This window comes from Eumetopias jubatus, unplaced genomic scaffold (genome assembly GCF_037043125.1).
Source record: "Eumetopias jubatus isolate StellerSeaLion01/CBP00866 unplaced genomic scaffold, mEumJub1_p1.0 scaffold_13, whole genome shotgun sequence".
Taxonomy (NCBI): Eukaryota; Metazoa; Chordata; class Mammalia; order Carnivora; family Otariidae; genus Eumetopias; species Eumetopias jubatus.
In genome coordinates this window covers 107,984,279-108,005,086 of record NW_028274819.1, presented here as the reverse complement: position 1 = coordinate 108,005,086, position 20,808 = coordinate 107,984,279, and the positions used below count along the sequence as shown (strand labels likewise).

Genomic DNA, 20,808 nt, shown 5'->3' with positions numbered 1-20,808 from the left:
CATTTTCCAAGCCAATGGCTTTGGGGAAATGTTCTCCTTATATGTTTCCCTGTGTGCTCCTGTCTCTTGCCCTTCTCCATGACCACGGCTCACTTCATAGTAACCATGATCTATTTCTCCTCTAAACCATGTCTCTGCACTTCCTACCTTCTTCGATGTGGCTTCTGCTCTTCTTTTAGTTGTGGAATTTGTTATGTTGGTCTTCAGGTCAATTTCTGGGGTATTTAGGATGATCTGATAGTTATCTACTTATATTTGTAGGATGAGACAAGCCTAGGCTCCTCCTACTCCATTGCCATCTTCCTGCTCTCTCAAAATTAGACTCTTAAATACAGAGAACCAACTGATAGTTTCCAGAGGGGAGATGGGTGAGGGGGATGGGTGAAATAGATGAAGGGGATTAAGAGGTACAACTTCCAGTTCTAAAATAAATAAGTCACAGAGATGAAAACTACAGCATAGGGAATATAGTAACACTGTAATGACATAGTATGGTGACTACACTATACTTTATCTTGATGAGCACTGAGTAATATATAGAATTGTCAAATCAATATGCTGTACATTTGAAAGTAATATAACAGTGTATGTTAATTATACTTCAATAAATATAATTAAGAGGGAAGAAAGAAAAAGAAGAAGGCAGAAAATAAGGAGAAACTATTATAGATTCTAAGACGTTAGAAAGATCATTAGAGAATATTATAAATAATTTTGGTAAATAAGCTTGAAAATTTAAGTGAAATGGACAACTTCCTAGAAAAATACAACTTATCTAATCTAGCACAAAAATAAATATAAGATAGGAATAGATCTATAACTATAAACTGAATTTGTAATTTAGAATCTTTCCACCAAGTAAACTTCTGGCTTCACTGGTAAATCCTTCCATTTGTGGAAGAAAGAACACACAACATGAGAAGGAACATTTCTCAAATTGTTCTACTTACTATGCCAGCTAAATGTGATACCAAAATCTGACAGAAACAATATGAGAAAGCAAATTACATGGTCTGCCTGAATGTAGGTGCAAAAATTTAAGCAAAGTATTAGCAAACTAAGTTCAGTGGTATTTAAAAAGGATTAAGACATTTTGACCAAAATGTGTATATTCCAGAAATGCTAAGTAGTCTAACATTCAAAATAATAATAATATCTCAGTAAGAGCAGAAAAATGTCATAAAATTTAACATCCATTTTTTGGATTGGGGGAAAAACTTGTTTTAGCTCAAAAAAAGAAGGGAACTTTCCTAATACAAGTTTTCTACACAAAAATCTATAGCATACCTCATACTTAATGATGGATTATTGAGCCCTTTCCCTTTGAAATCAGGAATGAGAGTGGTCACCACTTCTATTCACCAATTTATTGAAGGCTCTAGTTAATGCAGAAGTATAAGAAAAAGAAATAAAATGTATATTTGGAAAGGAAAAAAGTAAACTCATTATTTGAGTTTGGCATGCTTGTTCATGTAGAAAATCCAAAAGAATCTATGTACAAATTATTAGAATTAATAAATGAGAGCAAAGTTGCTGAAACAAAGCTAAGAAACAAAAATTACTTGTCTTCCTATATATCTGCAACAAAAATTAGCAAAAAATATTATTTTCAAGATTTATTTATTTTAGAGAGAATGTTTGCTAGTGGGGGGAGGGGCAGAGGGAAAGAATCTTCAAGCAGACTCCCCACTGAGCAGCCTGATGCGGAGCTCAATCCCACAAACCATTAGATCATGACCTGAGCCGAAAACAAGAGTGGGATGCTCAAGCAACTGAGCCACCCAGGTGCTCCAAAATTAGTAAAAATTTTTGAATTATTATTTAAAAGAGCTTGAAAAAGCAAGGTCTAAATCTAAGAAAGTATGTGCAAATCCTCTATACAGAAAACTATAAAGCATTATTGAGAGAAATTATAGAAGAGCTAAATAATGTTATGGATTGGGGTTTCTGGAAGAAGATAGTGAAATGAAGTTTGGGTGCCACATGTTTATAAGGGATCAACACCTAGGAAAGAAGGGGAAGGAAGAATCTGTGCTACCAGGCAGGCCCATCAAAGCCTGGGGCTTCTAGAGTGAAAATTGCCCTGAGCTGGACCACCGCAGACTGGTCTTTATGTCCCCTTCCCCACTCGCACCCCCTATACTGCTTGGTTACTGGATATGAACTGCCCTGGAAATAGCTGACTGACGGTAAGGCAGTTCTCCCCAGATAAGGTAAGAAACAAGATGCTCAGAGTTGGAGGCCATCTGCTGATCACAGACCCTGTGACTGGACTGGGTAGTAACTCCTCTAGTGAAGAGGAATCTGGGCAGCACATCCTCATGTTTCCTACAAATGTTCATGGATTGGAGCTCTCAATAGAGTTGAGATGTCAGTTTTCCTCAAACTGATGTAAATATTCAATGAAATCCCAATTAAAATCCCCAAATAATTTTTAAACATTTTTAAAAATTTCTTTAGGGGCACCTGGGTGGCTCAGCTGGTTAGGCGTCTGACTCTTTTTTTTTTTTTTTTAAAGATTTTATTTATTTATTTGAGAGAGCGAGAATGAGAGAGAGAGAGAGCACATGAGAGGGGGGAGGGTCAGAGGGAGAAGCAGACTCCCTGCTTAGCAGGGAGTCTGATGTGGGACTCGATCCCGGGACTCCAGGATCATGACCTCAGCCGAAGGCAGTTGCTTAACCAACTGAGCCACCCAGGCGCCCAGGCGTCTGACTCTTGATTTTGGCTCTGGTCATGATCTCAAGGTCGTGAGATTGAGCCCCAGATCAGGCTCCGCAATGGGTGTGGAGCCTGCTTAAGATTCTCTCTCTCTCCCTCAGCCCCTCCCGACACACACTCTCTCTCTAAAAAAAAAAAAAAAAAAAATTGTGTCAAATATACACAACGTAAATTTACCATTAGTGACATCTGATACATTTACAACATCGTATAGCCACCGTCTATTTCCAGAATATTTTTTTTACTCCAAAGGAAACCCCATACCCACATACCCATTTAACAGTCACTCCCCATTTCCAAATTCTCCCCTGACAATCACTAATCTGCTATCTCTCTCTCTCTCTCTCTCTTTTTTTTTTAACATACTCTCTATGTGTTCAGACACCTTGTATGTTCATCCTCAGCCTTGTCCTTCCCAGGCTCTGGGTCTGCCTGTTCCTGGCCTGTCTGCCACCCGCTGTGTCTGGTGTCTGTGGGCAGGGAGCTGGTCCAGCCCTGGGACTGCATGGCAGCAGTTGGGGGGGAAACAAAGACAAGCCTCTGTGCAGGTCCCTAAAACAACTGACAGATGGGTCAAAGTACACACAACAATTTTTGAGAATAAAGTCTCTATTTGACCCCCTGGCCCTAGAAAGCCATACCAAGAATGTGAATGTTTGTCTCCACAGCTACCACCACTCTGAGGAACGAGGCATGTTGGGTGGGTGAACAAGAAGACCACAATGCTTCCTCGTGGAAATTTAGCAGCCTCTTTCTTCATGAAGCACTCTCCTAGTTGCCCTAAGTTTCTTTTATTGGATTCCAGAATTCCAATAAAGGTGATTCTGACAGTTATTCTTAGTGCTCCCTAGTCTACTATGTTCCTGATGGTGGAGGATTTTATGTGTGTAAACTGACAACTTAATTCTAAGATTTGCATGTAAATACAAAGCATCCAACAATAGCCTGGAAGTGTCTTCTTGAAAAATTACAAAATGGGAGTACTTCTCTACCATATAATACACTTGTTATAAACCTATAATAATACAAACCTATAGTAATTATGACAAGGGTAGAAAAATAGACTGTGGAAGAGAATAGAAAATGCATAAATAGACCCATACAAAAATGGCTACTTGATTTATAGTAAAAGTGGCATGGAGAGCCGTGGAGAAAGGACTACCTTTTTAATAAATAGTGTTTCATCATTTGGATATCTAAATGGAAGAATATGAAAGTGACTTCTGTCTCACACCGTACACAAAATATCAACCCCAGGTGTACTGCAGATCTAAATATGAAAGGCAAATCAATAAAGGTTATATATAATATAGGAAAATTCTTTCATGACTTCAGGGTTGGTGAAGTTTATAAAAAGCACCAACCATATACAAAAGGGTTGACAATTTAAACTACATTAAAATTAAGAACTCTGTTCACCAAAAGACAGTCTTGTTTCAAAATATTAACCTAGGGATTGGGGAAAGAGGGTGGAAATGTAAATGAAGCAGGACTGGCTGTGAATTGCTAATTGTTGAAGTTAGGGGACGGGTACATGTGGTTTATTCCTTTATTCTTTCTACTTCCGTATATGTTTGACATTTTTCGTGGTAAAAAAAAACAGTGGGAAGACCATCTTAAGAGTGACAAGTCAAATCATATAATGAAAAATGATTTGTGCAGCACAGAGAACGGACAAAGGGCTTGTGTGAAAAATATATAAAGAACTGCTTAAAGCCCGGAAAAATAAGAGACAGTATACACATAAAAGACATGAAAAAAAATGTCAAGAGCTCAGCTGATCTGGGAGGATGGTCATTGAGCTGTCGGGTGTCAGAAGAGCCAGTGAAGGAAACAACTAGAAAGGGAAAGAAAGCTTTTAATCACTTACTGTAATGGTACCAAGTAAGAGTTGGAGCCCCTAACACTGGAGGAGGCAAGGATTCCACCTGATAATCCCCCCCCACCCCCCACCAGGGCTGCAGCATTTGAGAGTGAAGTGGAGCAGACACAGGTTCCTCTGTTAGGGAGTCCCGACTTTCAAAACTCTGAGGAGTGAATGTGTGGGGTAGGTGGTAGCGAGGAGATTGAGGGAGGAGAGTCTGCGAGGACTTAGTCAGAGTGGGACAGCACAGGTGCCTGAAGCCCTCAGCCCAAAGCCTCAGATCGAGAACTAAGAATGAAGGCACTGGGACCAAAAATTTAAGTATGCCTAAAGGGAGGACTGTCCCTAAAAAGCTGATAATATTAAGCACTGCTAACGACGCAGAACACCAAGAATTCCAAAAGACTGATGATGGTTAATACAAATTGTACAGTAACTTTGGAAAAGAGTTTGAAATTCCATTTCTGGGTGGAGTAGAAATTTGTATACATGGGCACAGGACAGATGAATAAGAATATTCCCAAAAGCAGTCTTTGTAACAGACTCAAACTGGAAAAAACAATACAAATGTCAATCAACTGTAGAATGAATAAACAGCAGTATATTCATAAAATGAAATAACTGTCATTATTTTTTAGAAAATGAATAAAATTCAGCCACAGGAATGCAATGTTGAATGATAAGATACAGAAGCGCACCAGAGGATTCTATTTACATATGGTTCAAAAATAGAGAAGACTGAAAAAAAAAAAACAACAAAAAACAAAGCTTCAATTAAAAATAGTGGTTGCCTCTTGGGAGCAGGGAGTTGGCCGAGACGTGCAGAGCACCGGAAGGCAGGGGTCTGAAGTATGAGACTCTGATCCGGGTGATGGTTACACGGGGGATTGTTTGTGATGATTCACTGAGCTACACATTTATGTTTTATGAGCTTTTCTATGTGTGCGTCACACTTCAACATAAAGTTTTTTAAAAGAAACACATATAAGCACATTTATAAAGCGGTCACACATTTTGAAGGGAAAAAAATAGATGCTGTATGAATAAATAATATCCTCACCTCTTTAGGATCAATATATTTCACTATCTGATGTGGCTCCCCTTGTCTTCTGATATCAATCAGTCTTTTATAGTGTTGGAATACAGCGACATTCTAAAGGTTCAAGCACATAAGATTCTATGGTCAAAACTGGATTTTCTAACTCTAATTTAAGCTTTGTGCCTAACTAGGGCAAAATGAGTAAGAACCATAAAACAGACTTTATGTATGTAAACTAGATTTTAGAAATATTATCCACTCAGGGTTTGCTTTGGCAAACTAGGAAATATTGGTTTTATTCTCACAGAGTTTTACCCTTAACTTTGGAACTACATCATTAGCAACTATAAATAAAATACCCAGAATGTTGGTGGAGTCACTTCTATGTACTCCAGAGTAAACCAGGAAAAAGACAAAACAGTCTACTGGTTAAGAACATTGAGTACAGCGTAGCATTATCTGGGTTGAACTGTTAGTGTGACCATGGACAAGCTGCTTAGCTTCTCCACTCAGTTTCTCATCCAAACAACCGGAATGACAGGGGTATCTCATACAGCTATGGTGAGGAATTAATGAGTTAATATTTGTAAAGCACTTAAAACAACTTCTGGCACAAGAAAGCACTAAATAATTATTATCTTATCATTCCAGAAAACTCGGTCCTGTAGTAATGCCATTGATTTACAAACCCAATCTACTATTCATGTTAGCACAGTAGTCAGACGACTCCAAACAATTCTTCTATCTCAGAAAACTATTTATTTGGTAACATTCTCCTTTTACCCTATGCCCCAAAAAACCCTTAGTAACTCTTGGTAAACTTCTCCTGCTGCCCCAGTATGCTTACATCAAATCAAATCAATTCAAACTGAAGTAACCCACAGCACCAGTATGACAACGTGAAGCCCGACTGCAATTGTCTATGGAAATGGTGCAGCTCATATCAAAACAGAATTGCCGACAAAGATAGCACCTGCCATTCCCATCTGCCTGTCTGGCCGGCAGGGAAGGAAAAGAACTTGTATGCTGGTGAACAAAGAATCTGGGTAGGACGACAGTGAAAGCTGGTCCAACGTGTCCTGCAGGCTGTAAAATGCCAATTTTTTTTTGTTCAAGTGATTTTAATGATTGGAATGCACAATTTTTTTAATACACACAAAAAAAGTTTTGAAACCTGAAGAAAAAAAAAAAAACCAGTACAAAAGATAAATGAGACCAGGAGCTGGTTCTTTGAAAAGATCAACAAAATTGATAAACCTTTAGCCAGACTCATTTAAAAAAAAAAAAAGAAAGAAAGAGAGGGAGAGAGAGAAGACTCAAATAAACAAAATCAGAAATGAAAGAGGAGAAATAACCAACAGCACAGAAATACAAAGGATTATAAGAGAATATTATGAAAAACTATATGCCAACAAATTGGACAACCTAGAAGAAATGGAGAAATTCCTAGAAACATATATCCTCCCAAAACTGAAACATGAAAACAAAAAATGTGAAGACTGATAACCAGCAAAGAAACTGAATCAGTAATCAAAAAACTCCCAAAAACCAAAGTCCCAGGGCCAGATGCCTTAACAGGCAAATTCTACCAAATATTTAAAGAAGAGTTAATACCGATTTTTCTTAAACTATTCCAAAAAGATAGAAGAGAAAGAAAACTTCCAAATTCATTCTATGAGACCAGCAATACCTTGATATCAAAACCAAACAGACACTGCTGAAAAAGAGAACTACAGTCTAATATCTCTGATGAACACAGATGCAAATATTCTCAACAAAATATTAGCAAACTGAATCCAGTAATAAATTAAAAAAATGATTCACAATGATTAAGTGAGATTTATTCCTGGGTTGCAAAGGTGATTCAACATTCACAAATAAATCAATGTGACACATCACATCCATAAGAGAGAGGATAAAAACCATATGGTTATTTCAGGGGTGCCCTGGTGGCTCCGTTGGTTAAGCGTCTCTTGATTTCAGCTCAGGTCATGATCTCAGGGTTGTGAGATCAAGCCCTGTGTTGGGCTCCATGCTGAGTGTGGAGCCTGCATAAGATTTTCTCTCTCCCTCTCCCTTTGCCCCTCCCCTTTCTCTTAAAAAAAAAAAAAAAGAAGGAAAGAAAGAAAGAAAAGAAGCCTCAGAGAGATCCCTCACCCCTCCCACCACATGAAGACATAGCAAGAAGACAACTAACTGTTCACCTATGAACTAGAAAGCGGGTCCTTACCAGACACCAAATCTGCTGATGCGATGATTTTAGACTTTCCAGACTCCAGAACCGTAAGAAATATATTTCTGTTATTTATAACCTACCCAGTCTATTGTAGTGCAGCCCAAATGGATTAAGACAGCTACCAAAGTTTGACCTAAATGATGTCAGAATACATTTTTTTCTCAAGTTCACATGGAACATTTACAAAAATAGACTTTTTTAAGCCAGGCAAGTTTCAACAAATGTCAAGTTATTAAAATCATATAAATAACTGGCTTCAGTGGAATTAAACCAGAAATCAGTAACAGAAAGGTAATTAGAAAACTCCTAAATATTTGGTAATTAAGCAACATACTTTAAAAAAAATTTTACTTATTGATCTGAGAGAGAGAAAACACGAGCAAGGGGAGGGGCAGAGGGAGAGAGAAAAGCAGACTCCCAACTAAGCAAGGAGCCCAATGTGGGGCTTGATCCCAGGACCATCGAGATCATGACCTGAGCTGAAGGCAGTCTCTTAAACCCACGGAGCCACCCAGGCGCCTATAAGCAACACCTGGCTGGCTCATTTGGTAGAGCATGCAACTCTTGATCTTGGGCTTATGAGTTCGAGCCCCATATTGGGTGGAAAGATTACTTAAAAATAAAATCTTTAAAATCAATCAATCAATCAATCATGGGTCAAAAAAATCACAATGGAAATTATAAAATATTTTAAACTGAAATGTAATAAATATATGACATATCAAAACCTGTGGGATACATCTAAGGGAATGCTCAGGGAGAACTTAAATGCTTTAAATACATATATTATTAAAAAAGAATAAATGTGTAAAATCTAAGATCTAATGTTCCATCTCAAGAAGTGTGAAACAGAACAGCAAACCAAACTCCCTCACAAGATGAAGGAAAACACAATAAAAATAAGCAGTTAATGAAATGTAGAGTTAAAATAGAGAAAACCAACAAAGTCAAAAACCAGGGTTTGTTTTTTTTTTTAAAGATTAAGACAGATGTAGAAAAACAGAGAAAACACATATGAGAAATACCATCCCAAATCTTACAGACATTAAAAGTACAGTGAGAGGAGATTATAAACAACTTTAGGCAAATAAATTTGACAATTTTAAGAAAATGGACAGATTCCTTGAAAGGTAACATCAAAATGGTCATAAGAAGAAATACAGTTTTGAATAGTCCCGTATTATTTAAAAAATGGAATCCCTAATTAGAAACCTTTCATAAAGAAAACTCCTAGCACACAATGTTTTGCTAATATATTCTCCCAAATATTTATAGAAGAAATAGCATTAATCACACAAATTGTTTCAGATAATATAACAGAAGGAATACTTCCCAATTCACTTTATGAGGCCAGCATAATCTTGATATCAAGATCTGGGAAGTATATGACAAAAAAGAAAAATTACATTCATGAGCAAACATGCAAAAATCCTAAATTAAAGTTGATATAGGAAATTTTCAACTTTTAATGCTTGTGGGTCCTGTTCCTGGACTCCAGGGGAGGCTATACTTTAACATTTACCAAGGTGAAAATGACTAGGCAAAACTTGGATTCTGTTTCTTCCCTGAACACACACTATATATCTGCTTCATTAAAGAAAATAACCAGAAAGGAGCATTCTGAACATAAAAGAAAAAGGAAGAAACTTCCCTGGTTCCTGTAAGAGTGAAGTCCACAGCCCTGCATATATTAGAAACTTAAGATAAGGTCTGCAACTTTCTAAAATGTTCTTTGTCTAATAATTTGTAACTCGTTATGTATAAAATGTATATAACCTTACACCAAATGTTCTCCCTTACCAAAGCACTCTCTTCTTTGTGAAGACTGTGTATCCAGGGCAGCTGTCCTAACTTGGACTTCAATGAAACGCTCTGTTTTTCCTAGAAATTCTAAAAGGTTTGTTCATTTGTGTCAATAAAGTTTAGCAGATCAAATCCAGGATATATCAAAAAGAGTAATAATACATCAGAGTGAAGTGGAATTTATTCCAGGAATACAAAGTTGGTTTAACGTTTGAATATCAATCAATGAAATTCACTACATGAAAAGAATGAAGAAGACAGACCATATGATCATACAGTAAATGCAGAAAAAGCATTTGATAAAATTCAACACCCAGAGTTTTCATAACAACAAGAATAAAAAGCAAACTAGGAATAAAGTTAAATTCCCCAAACTGATGATAAGTTTTCACAAAAAAACTACAGGTAACATCTTAGCTGATGGTGGATTACGTGCCTTCTGCGTTCAACAAAACGGCAAGAAATGTCCATAATTACTGCTTCTATTCAATCTTGCAATGGAGGGTCTAATCAGTGCAATAAAGAAATAAAATGTATAAAGTTTGCAAAGAAAAAATAAAAGTTGTCATTCAAGGATGACATGCTTAAGTGGAAAATCCAAAGGAATCTATAAAAAAGCAACTAGAAATAATAAGTGCATATTAGGTTGGCAAATAAAAATAAACTATATTTCTATAAACTAGAAATGAACTAGAAAATAAAATTTAAAAATAATACCACTTACAGCAGCATCAAGAAATGTCAAGTACCCAGAAGTTAAATGAAAGATGTTTAAGACTTCTACACTGCAAACTACAAAACATTATGGAGAAAAAATTTTAAAGATCTAATAAATAAAGATACGCACCGTGTTCATGAAAACTCAGTGTAGAAAAATATCAGTTCTCTCCCAAACTGATCTGATTCAATTCAATGCCAATTATATAATCCCCACAATAATTTTTGCAATACATGGAAATGCAAAAGCCCTAGAAGAGCTATGACAATCGGGAAGAACGTCCAAGTTGGAGGACTGTAGTGCCATCTACCTGTACTTCTAACAGAGCTACAGTTACTGAGACAGTGTGGTATTGACTCAAATAAAGACAAATAGACCAGTGCGACTGAACAGAGATGATGGAAACACTTCACATATATGATTACATGATTTAAACAAAGGCACCCCCACAATTTACTATGGAAAGAAGGGTATTTTCAGTAAAAAGACACTTAATCATTTGGTTATCCATAAAGACAAAAATGAACTTTGTCCATACCTCTCATCATCACAAACATTAATTTGAGATGGATACTAGCTCTCAATCTACAGCTAAAGCAATTAAGCCTCTAGAAAAAATAGAAGGAAAATGTCTTCTGACTTCAGGTTACATAAACATTTCCCCCAGATTTATTTCAATGTGCTTGACAAGCAATACTGTCCTGGGTGATTTGGGTGTCCACCTTGGGATCTCCTTCCCCACTGGAGAAAGGAAAGGCCCAGTGGGCTCCTCAGGGCTGCCTTGTGCCTGGTGATGTGATCAAAGTGAAGCCCCTCCTCCGCTCCTTCTACTGTGGTCCTTCCTGTTCTCTCTGGTCCTGGGCTCTGGGATTTTCACAAGAGTGCTTTCTATGGATAGTTGTTAGTTGGTCTTCCTGTGAGGCGGACTGAAGTTAAGAATGACCTATGTTGCCATTTTGATATTGTCACCTCTTTAGGTAAACTTTCTTTTTTTTTTTAAGATTTATTTACTTATTTCAGAGAGCGAAAGACAGCATGCAGAGGGGAGGGCAGAGGGAGAGAGCATCTCAAGCAGACTCCACTGTGAGTGTGGAGCCCAACGTGAGGCTTGCTCTCACTACTCGGAGATCATGACCTGAGCCGAAATCAAGAGTTGGACACAACTGACTGAGCCGCCCAGGCGCCCCTAGGGAAACATTTCTTAAACAGGACATAGAAAACACTAACTATAAAGAACAAGAGATAAATTGGATTTAATGAAAATTAAAGACTTGTCATTATCAAAAAACACCTTTAAGGATGCAATTAGGCCAGTCTAAAAAAAATATCTGCAACACACGTATTCAATAAAGGACTTCTGTTCAGGATATCGGAGAGACTCCTCAAAGTGAATACTGACAGTGTAACAGTGGATGTAACGGGATTTAGGGATTTGAAGATTGGGAGGTTATAGGCAAAAAAGAAAAGGAGGGGTAGGGATATTTATATCCTCATCATACATAATAAGTCACAGAATCTTACGTTAGCATGATGGAACAAGCAACAAAGGTTTGAATATTCTTTAAAGAAGTAAGGTAACAAATAGAAGAACTAAAAAATAATCATATATGACACTGGGAGGGGAGATAAGCAAGGCTGTGTAAGGGATAAGCAAGATAAGCTCTCAGTTATCTTTGCAGAAAGTCAACGGGTCACTTCTAAAGTTGATAAATAAAAAATAATTATACAAGCATATTATGCAGAAACACAGAAATAACTACTACAAGATCTAAAACAAAAAACAGTTAAAAGTGGTTGCTTTTAGGATATGAGGGTAGAGAAGAGTATGAGAGGGTAAAAGAAGTGCTTTTATTTATAAGTTCTCCTACATTATTTTACTTAAAGAAATATATATATATTATTTTTATTTAAAATATTCAAATGTGAGAAAATGCCTTCATTTACATTAGTTTGACTATGCAGATTATTCATTTATAAGGCAACGTAATATGTTAAAATTAGGCATCCTTATTTAGAAGTCATCCTCTGAGCCACTTGAAGCAGAATGTTTCTAGACTTAAGATCAAATGTATTCTCTTTGAATCTCAGAACTATTATGGTTCCATGACTTTCATGGTTAGCTTCTCTTCAGTTTCTAACCACTTTTTAAATGCAACTGTGCAGTCATACCTTCTGTTGCACGGGGTACCATTTTATCTTCCAATACAGCCCGCTTAGAGACATTCAACATACTGATCTTAACTAAACTGATCACCATTTTTATTTCATTTTTAAAATTTTCTTATTCTCTTTTTTTTAAAGATTTTATTTATTTATTTATTTGAGAGAGAGAGAATGAAAGAGAGAGAGCACATGAGAAGGGGGAGGGTCAGAGGGAGAAGCAGACTCCCTGCTGAGCAGGGAGCCCAATGTGGGACTCGATCCTGGGACTCCAGGACCATGACCTGAGCCGAAGGCAGTCGCTTAACCAACTGAGCCACCCAGGCACCCATTCTCTATCTTTTTTTTACATCATTGATTTCCCTTAAATATCAGCTGATCCTTGGTTGTGCATTAATAGTTAAGAATGAAGGTCTATGTCAATTTTTCCAGGGAACTAGTCGGAGTATCCTGAGCTTTTTTGTAAGTCTCCATTTTCCCATTGTTGTCACATATGAATGGGAAGATGGTCTGGGAGCTTTGTAATGTGGGTGGAATAAGATAATCAGTAGACTTTCTTACGGGGGGCAGGTATGGTTAGGTAGCCAGCAATCAAGCAGGGTGTCTTTCAAATACCAAAATCAAGAGATTTTTACATGTAGTGCCAAATCCACAATAGAATTAGCTTTTCCAAATAAAAAGTTCACTTAATTTTTTACAAAAGAGATAAGCCATCAGGGTTTTTTTCCCTAATAGTAAATCTCCATCTACAAGCAAATTTTTTAACCAATGGTAAATATCCATCTACCTGTAGCTTTGGGGCTTGAAGTGACAGTACGGACATCTGTCACAGCTACACTACATACAAGTAATCCTCTTGCCTACGGTCATTCTCCTTCCAGATCTTTTAAATTGCTAACTCCAAATCGCTTCTTGGCCTTTTGGCTAAGATCAAGTGTAAATTGCTAACTCAGAATTGATATCCTTTCTAGGGTCCCAGGGACGAATCAGCTCTCTCACTGGAGCCCTCTGATGTGTGTCAAGGCAAGTCTTCTACACAGTTCTATCCAACAGGATGCTATGATCTGTTTTTGGTTTTCCAAAAATGAGATAAAATTAATCTGCTCATGAACTCCCTTCTCTCTGGTATGGGTTAACTTTCTGTATACTGTCATTTCAATAGGGTTCTGCGGGGACAAAAAGTGAAAATATATGCTCAGTCTACCATCTTTTTAAAATACACATACACAGGGCACCTGGGTGGCTCAGTCAGTGAAGCGTCTGCCTTCAGTTCAGATCATGATCCCAGGGTCCTGGGGTTGAGTCCCTCATCGGGCTCCCTACTCAGTGGGGAGCCTGCTTCTCCCTCTGCCTCTCTCTCTCTATCTCTGATGAATAAATAAATAAAATCTTAAAAAAATAAAATAAAATGAAATACATATACACACACGCTTGTCTGTTTATATACAGGGCTTCTCTACTGAAACTCCTTAAGGGCAAGGAGGTACTGTAAAGTGCCTCACACAGTGCTAGGAATATAAAAGGTATACAAAGTAATGTGTCTGGTTGGACTTGGATGTGGGATAAAGGAAGTTACAAATAACAGAAAAGCTTAAGTCTAGTTAACAAGTAGGCTAACAGAAACCATCAAAGGAATAGATTTTAAAAGCAAATTATTATTTTAGTATTGGAAATCAATAGTTATGGATTTTATGGCTTTGAAAGAGGCAAAAGAAACAAATAATGGAAGCTATTTTGCAAGACTTAATGAGCCAATACAAAGGTATTCTCGTGTGCTAGAAACAGAGCCATGCCACTTCACACAAAATTATCAAACACAGACAGTGTTACTGCTATCACAGAGGAAAGAGTAGAGTCATATTAGCTGTTGGCTCTCACCCAACCAGGTGAATCAACTCAGAATATTCCTTACACCAATGGGACCAGCCATACCCACACTAAAGCATGATAAATAAGTACGTTAATTCAGACACAGTTTATTATTAAACATTGTCTTCAAAAGTAGGTACTCAATAAATATTTAATAATTAAATATTTAATGTATTCCTAACACCTGTTCAAAAACCTGATTCCTGAGTCAAGAAATAAAATTTTAGAGGTTAAAGCCAAAAAACCCTAGTAGTGATATTTTCATTGATCATAGCCATTATCAAAGTGACTGGCCCTGACCAGGAGTTCAGTAAGGATTTGTGAGGCTAAGAAGATAACTAATTAATGTTAAGTTTTTTAACTTCTAAACAATGTGTGCTTTTAAAGCAAAGGGTGGTACACAAATCCGTAAATATACTAAAAACTACCGAATTGTACACTTTCAACAGGTGAACCTTATGATATATAAATTATATTGCAATCAAGCTGCAAAAAGTGAAATAAACTCACAAGGAAACATTTCCAGGCCTTCTGAATGATTCTGGCAGCTTTATCCCTCTCTATAAGTTCTGACTCCTCTTTCCAAGGCATTTGAAAGTCCTAAAATAAGCAAAAAGGGTATATTCAAAATCTCTTTATAAACTCCATTATGAAACTCACTAGAACTCAAGAAAAACAGAAGCTGAGTAAAGGATATAATACTGATGAGATTTGGTATCAAAATAATTTTAATAGAAATAAAAATTGTTACCTATTATTGATTGTCTTATATCCTCCAATTTGTTTCTTTTTCTAATTTAAACAACAATCTTGCAGAGCAGATTTTGCCAATTTGCTAATGTTAGAGATGAGACTGCACTTCAAGGCCCAAGGTCAAATAGTGATTGACTAAGCCAGTATTAAACCCATGTCAGTTTCTCTTGAAAATCCATGACATTTCATGTCCCCATTCAATGACTTCAAATAGCTTTTTTTTTTTTTAAGATTATTTATTTATTTATTTGACAGAGAGAGAGAGAGAGAGCAACTGAGCACAAGCAGGGGGAGCTGCAGAGGGAGAAGGAAAAGCAGGTTAAGTAGGGAGCCCAACGTGAGGCTTGATCCCAGATCATGTCCTGAGCCAAAGGCAGATGCTTAACTGACTGAGCCACCCAGGCGCTCCCAAATAAGCTTTTCTTAATCAACAAGCACAATGACAGTTTCATCCCAAGTTTATCCAGGCTCCTAACCTAGAGTTAGAGATGATTATAGAATTTTTCTTACTTTGTAACTTGCAAATGTGCTGACAAGTTAATAAATCATGCATTAAACTGCCAGAAAAAGAGATGAAGCCTGACTACTAAGAAGCAAAACAAAATTACTAGTTCTAGCCATAATTTTTATTAATACTGTGAAGAAATAAGTAATGGGAGAAGTCAGAAAATCATAGTTTTGGAGTCCTTTAAAAAGTTGCAGCAGACAGAGAGGATCCTGGGAATAAAGTGGACTAAGGAAGCACCAGGAATCTATCTTCCCATCTAGACAACCGCACTGGCCGAATCTAATGTAACTGTTTGGAACTCTGGACTCTATTGAAGTCTTGCAACTTCCAGAGGAAGGCTTGGGGGTAAATGGCGGTTAACTCTGGTCAATTCTGGCTCTTTGCCCAGCCCTAGCTATCCACTCCCTCACCTCAGCCCCAGCAGCAGCTGCGTACATGTTCAGGAACAACATGCACACAGCTTGTGGGAGAGGGGGTGGGGAAAAAGGACTTTGTCCTGGAAATACAGGAGGTCTGTGTTGGGATTGTTGGTTGCTGCTTCTGATTACAGAGGTGCAGACAAACAGGAGGGCAGTCATTGCTGCTGCACCTCCACCCTCCACCATTGTTGCAAGCCCTTCCCATCTGGCAACTTCCAGGGAACTTAAAGGGTTTTTCCTTCCCTCTACATTGTTCTCCTTTCCCCCTCTGGGGGCCAGGCATTCAAAACTAGGACATTCAAAAATAACTATAAAGAGGGAGAAAATTAGAAAGTGACCCGTCATTTCCAGGGAAAGGCACAGACTCAGAAAACTGAGACCTTAAGTTTACAATTCCGGCTGATCCTTAACTGATCCTTGTAAGCTATGGAAACAGTCTACAGCAATTAAAAAAAAGAAAATACACACACACAAACAACACAGTAAACTCTGAGGAAAGGAAAGAAGCTCATTTCCAGAGTACCTGCATTATTAAATTCAAATTTCCACTTTTCAACAAAAAATTATAAGGCATATAAAGAAACACAAAATGATGGCTCACTCAAGGAAAAAAGTAAATCAACAGAAACTGAGCCTGAAAAAGACCTGATGGTAGATCTACTAGACAAAGACCTTAAAACACTGTTTTAAAGATGCTCAAAAAACTGAAGGAAGATCTGGAGAAATTCAAGAAATGCTGCACAAAATGGAAATATCTATAAAGAAACAAAACCTAAAAAGAGACCAAATAGAAACTCTGAAGCTGAAAAGTAGAATAACTGAAAGGAACAATTTATTAGTGGGATTCAAAAGCATAGTTGAGCAGGCAGAAGAAATAATCAGCATACTTGAAGATAAACCAAAGGAAACTGTTAAGTCTGAGAAAGAAAAAAGAGTGAATAAAAGTGAATAGAGCCTAAGAGACCTATGGTACACCAGTAAGCAGACCAACATGCACATTGTGGGAGTCCCAGAAGGAGAAAAGAAAAAGAAGGGGGAAGAAAAGGTATCTCAAGAAATAATGGCTGAAAAATGCCAAATTTGATGAAATACATGAATATCAACATCCCAGAAGCTCAACAGACTCCAAGTAAGATCAACTCAAAGATACATCCACACTAAGACACATTATAATTAAAGTTTTGAAAGCCAAAGATAAAGAGAAACCCTTGAAAACAACAAGGGAGAAGTGATTCATCATATACAAGGAATTTTTAATACATTAACAGATTTCTCATCAGAAACTTTGGAGGCCAGAAGGCAGTGGGTCATTATATTCAAACTGCTTAACAACAACAACAAAAAAAGACAAGAATCCTACATCTAACAAACCTGCTCTTGGAGAGTAAGGGAGAAATTAAGACATTCCCAGATAAACAGAAGCTGTAAGAGTTCATTGCTACTAGACCTGCCCTGCAAGAAATGTTCAAGAGAATCCTGCAGGGAAAAATGAGAGGACACCTGACAGTAACTCAAAGTTATATGAAGAAATAGGAATTTCATTAAAAGTAAATACATGGGCAGTTATAAAAGCTAATATTATTGTAACAATAATTTGTAACTCTATTTTTTGTTTTTTACATGATTTAAGAGAACAATATATTTTTTTTAAATTATAATTCTAAAAACTAGAATTATGGTAACTTTGGTTTGTAATTCCACATACTGTTTAATTTAAAAGACAAGTATATTTAAAATATTAGATTGTGTTTTGGGGCACACAACGTATAAAGATGTAATTTTGTAACATCAACAATTAAAAGGAGTTGGGATGGAGCTGTAAAAGAGGAGTTTTGTATGTTAATGAAGTTAAACTGGCAAAAATCCACAATGGAGTGCTTTAACTTTAGGATGTTAAATGTAATCCCCATGGTAACCACAAAGGAAACAGCTACAGAGTATACACAAAAGGAAATGAGAAATGAATTTAAATGTTTCACTATAAAAAATCAACTAAACACAAAAGAAGACAGTAATGCAGGAAATGATTTAAAAGTTATAAAGCAGGGATGCCTGGGTGGCTCAGTTGGTTAAGTGTCTGCCTTCAGGTCATGATCCCAGGGTCCTGGGATCAAGTTCTGCATCAGGCACCCTGCTCAGCGGAGAGCCTGCTGCTCCCCCTGCTAGTGCTCACTCACTCTCTCTCTCTCTGACAAATAAATAAATAAAATATTTTTTTAAAAAGTTATAAAGCATATAGAAAACAAATAGCAAAGACAGAAGTAAGGCCCTCTTTCTCAGTAATTACTTTAAATGTAAATGGTTTAAACTCTGCAATCAAAATACAGAGATTTGCAGCATGGATAAAAACACAAAATCCAACTATATGCTATGCAAAATAGACTCACATTAGATTCAAAGACACAAACAGACTGAAAGTGAAAAGATGGAAAAAGATATTCCATGCAAATAGTAACCAAAAGAAAGGAGTGGTGGCTATCTTAATATCAGACAAAATAGACTTTAAATATAAAACCTAATTATTCCACAAAAAACTTTCAGAACTAAAAAAATGAACTCAACAAAGTAGCAGGTATAAAGCCACCACAGGAAAATCAGTTGCATTTCTCTACAGTAACAATGAACAATCTGAAAAGGAAAGTACAAAAATAATTTTATATATATATATATATATATTAGCATCAACTAGAATAAAATACTTAGGAATTAATTTCATCAAGTAGGTAGAAAGACTTGTACAATGAAAACTACAAAACACTGAATGAAATTAAAGAGACATAAATAAATGAACATGCCATTTCATGTTCATAGATTGGAAGACTTAATATTTTTAAGATGTCAATACCACCCAAAGTGATCTATAGATTGAATGCAATCCCTAACAAAATTCCAATGACATTGTTTTGCAGAAATACAAAAGCCCACTTCAAAATTTATGTGGAATCTCTAGACACCCAGAATAGCTAAAATAGAAAAAGAAAGAAGCTGGAGGACTAACACATCCTAATTTCAAAACTTACTATACAGCTACAGTACTCAAAACGATGTGGCACTGGCATAAAGACAAACACACAGACTAACTGAATAAACATCTCAGAAATAATCCCTTACATATACATACCATAAACCCTTACATATACATTTTGACAGGTGCCAAGACCATTCAATGGGCAAAGAATAATCTTCTCAACAGTGTTGAGAAAATTGGATATCCACATGCAAAAGAATGAAGACTCTTTTCTAGCACCATATACAAAACTGAACTCAAAATGGATTAAATTATTGAATATAAGACCTAAAACCATAAAATGCTTAGAAGAAAAGAGGTCAAAAGTTTTACAACACTGGATTTGGTGATGACTTCTTGGATATACACCAAAAGAATAAGCAACAAAAGTGAAAACAGACAAATGAGACTTCATGAAAAAATAAAATTATATGCATCAATAGACACTAGCAACAAAATAAAAAAACAACTCACAGAGTAGGAGAAAATATTAACATGTATCTGATAAGGGTTTAACATCCAGAATAGAGAACTCCCTAAACCCAACAAAAACCAAACCTGATTTTAAAAATGGACAATATATTTCTCCAAATAAGATATACAAACAACCAATAATCACACAAAAACATGCTCTACATCACTAATCATTAGGGAAATGCACATGAAAACTATAATGAGATACCACCTCATACTCATTAGGATGGTTACTATCAAAAAAACAGAAAATAAGAAATGTTGGCAAAGATGTGGAGCAATTGGCACTTTTGTGCACTGTTGGTAAGAATATAAAATGGTAAAACCACTATGGAAATACGGCAATTCCTAAAAACCTAAAAATAAAAATACCATATGATTTAGCAATTTCATTTCTAGGTGTATATGAAAAAGAAGTGAAAGTAGGATCTCAAAGAGAAATTTGTATACCCAAGTTCATAGCAGCATTATTCCCAATAGCTAAACATAAGAACAACCCAAGTGTCCACTAATGGATGAATAAACAAAATGTTATATATACATACAATATAATATTATTTAGCTATTAAAAGAATGGAAATCTGACACACACTATAACATGGATAAACCTTGAGGATATTATGCTAATTGAAATGAGCCAGTCATAAAAAGACAAATACTGTATGATTTTACCTAGATGAGATACTTACAGAAGTCAAAATCATAGACACAAAGTAGAATGGTGGTTGCCAGTGGCATGGTGGGGGTACAGGTTGATTATGGTTTAATGGGTATGGGTTTCAGTTCTACAAGATGAAAAGAGTTATGGAGGTTGATGGTGGTGATGGCTGCACAACATTATGAAGGTGAACTGTACGCTCACAAATGGTTAAGATGGTTAATATTGCTTTTTGCATATTTTACCACACATAAAAAATTTGTAGTAAGCTCAATTCTTTCTTATATTGCTTAAGCATTTATTATCCTAAAAAAGGATGTCATTCAAAATTGAATGACTGATTAGTCAAATAATGGAACTGTTCCAATATTGCTCCAATGTTATCAGAAAAGTGTACTGCAAGAATTGTTTCTCTAGGTTATGTAAGTTGTGTACAACAATTCTATTTGTTGTCCGTATACATAAGGAAATACAAGCTATAGATAAGCTTTATAAGTAACCCACTCTTTTTGATAGTTTTTTTACACGGAACCATAGAATGAAGACTACTGAACTGAGAGACTGCCCATGTGGTTTAGT

The 20,808-nt window shown here is 36.4% G+C and overlaps 1 protein-coding gene across 1 annotated transcript in view; it reads right to left on the bottom strand.

Annotated features, from left to right (window-relative positions):
• Positions 1 to 20,808, bottom strand: part of CUNH11orf65 (chromosome unknown C11orf65 homolog) — a 69,752-nt gene that overhangs the window by 35,561 nt on the left and 13,383 nt on the right. The window contains exons 2-3 of the mRNA XM_028105740.1: positions 14,921 to 15,010; positions 5,646 to 5,738 (exon numbers count right to left, since the gene is read on the bottom strand). Of these exons, the coding sequence (XP_027961541.1) occupies positions 5,646 to 5,738; positions 14,921 to 15,001 (174 nt within the window). The 5' untranslated portion in view covers positions 15,002 to 15,010. The remainder of the gene's footprint in view (positions 1 to 5,645; positions 5,739 to 14,920; positions 15,011 to 20,808) is intronic.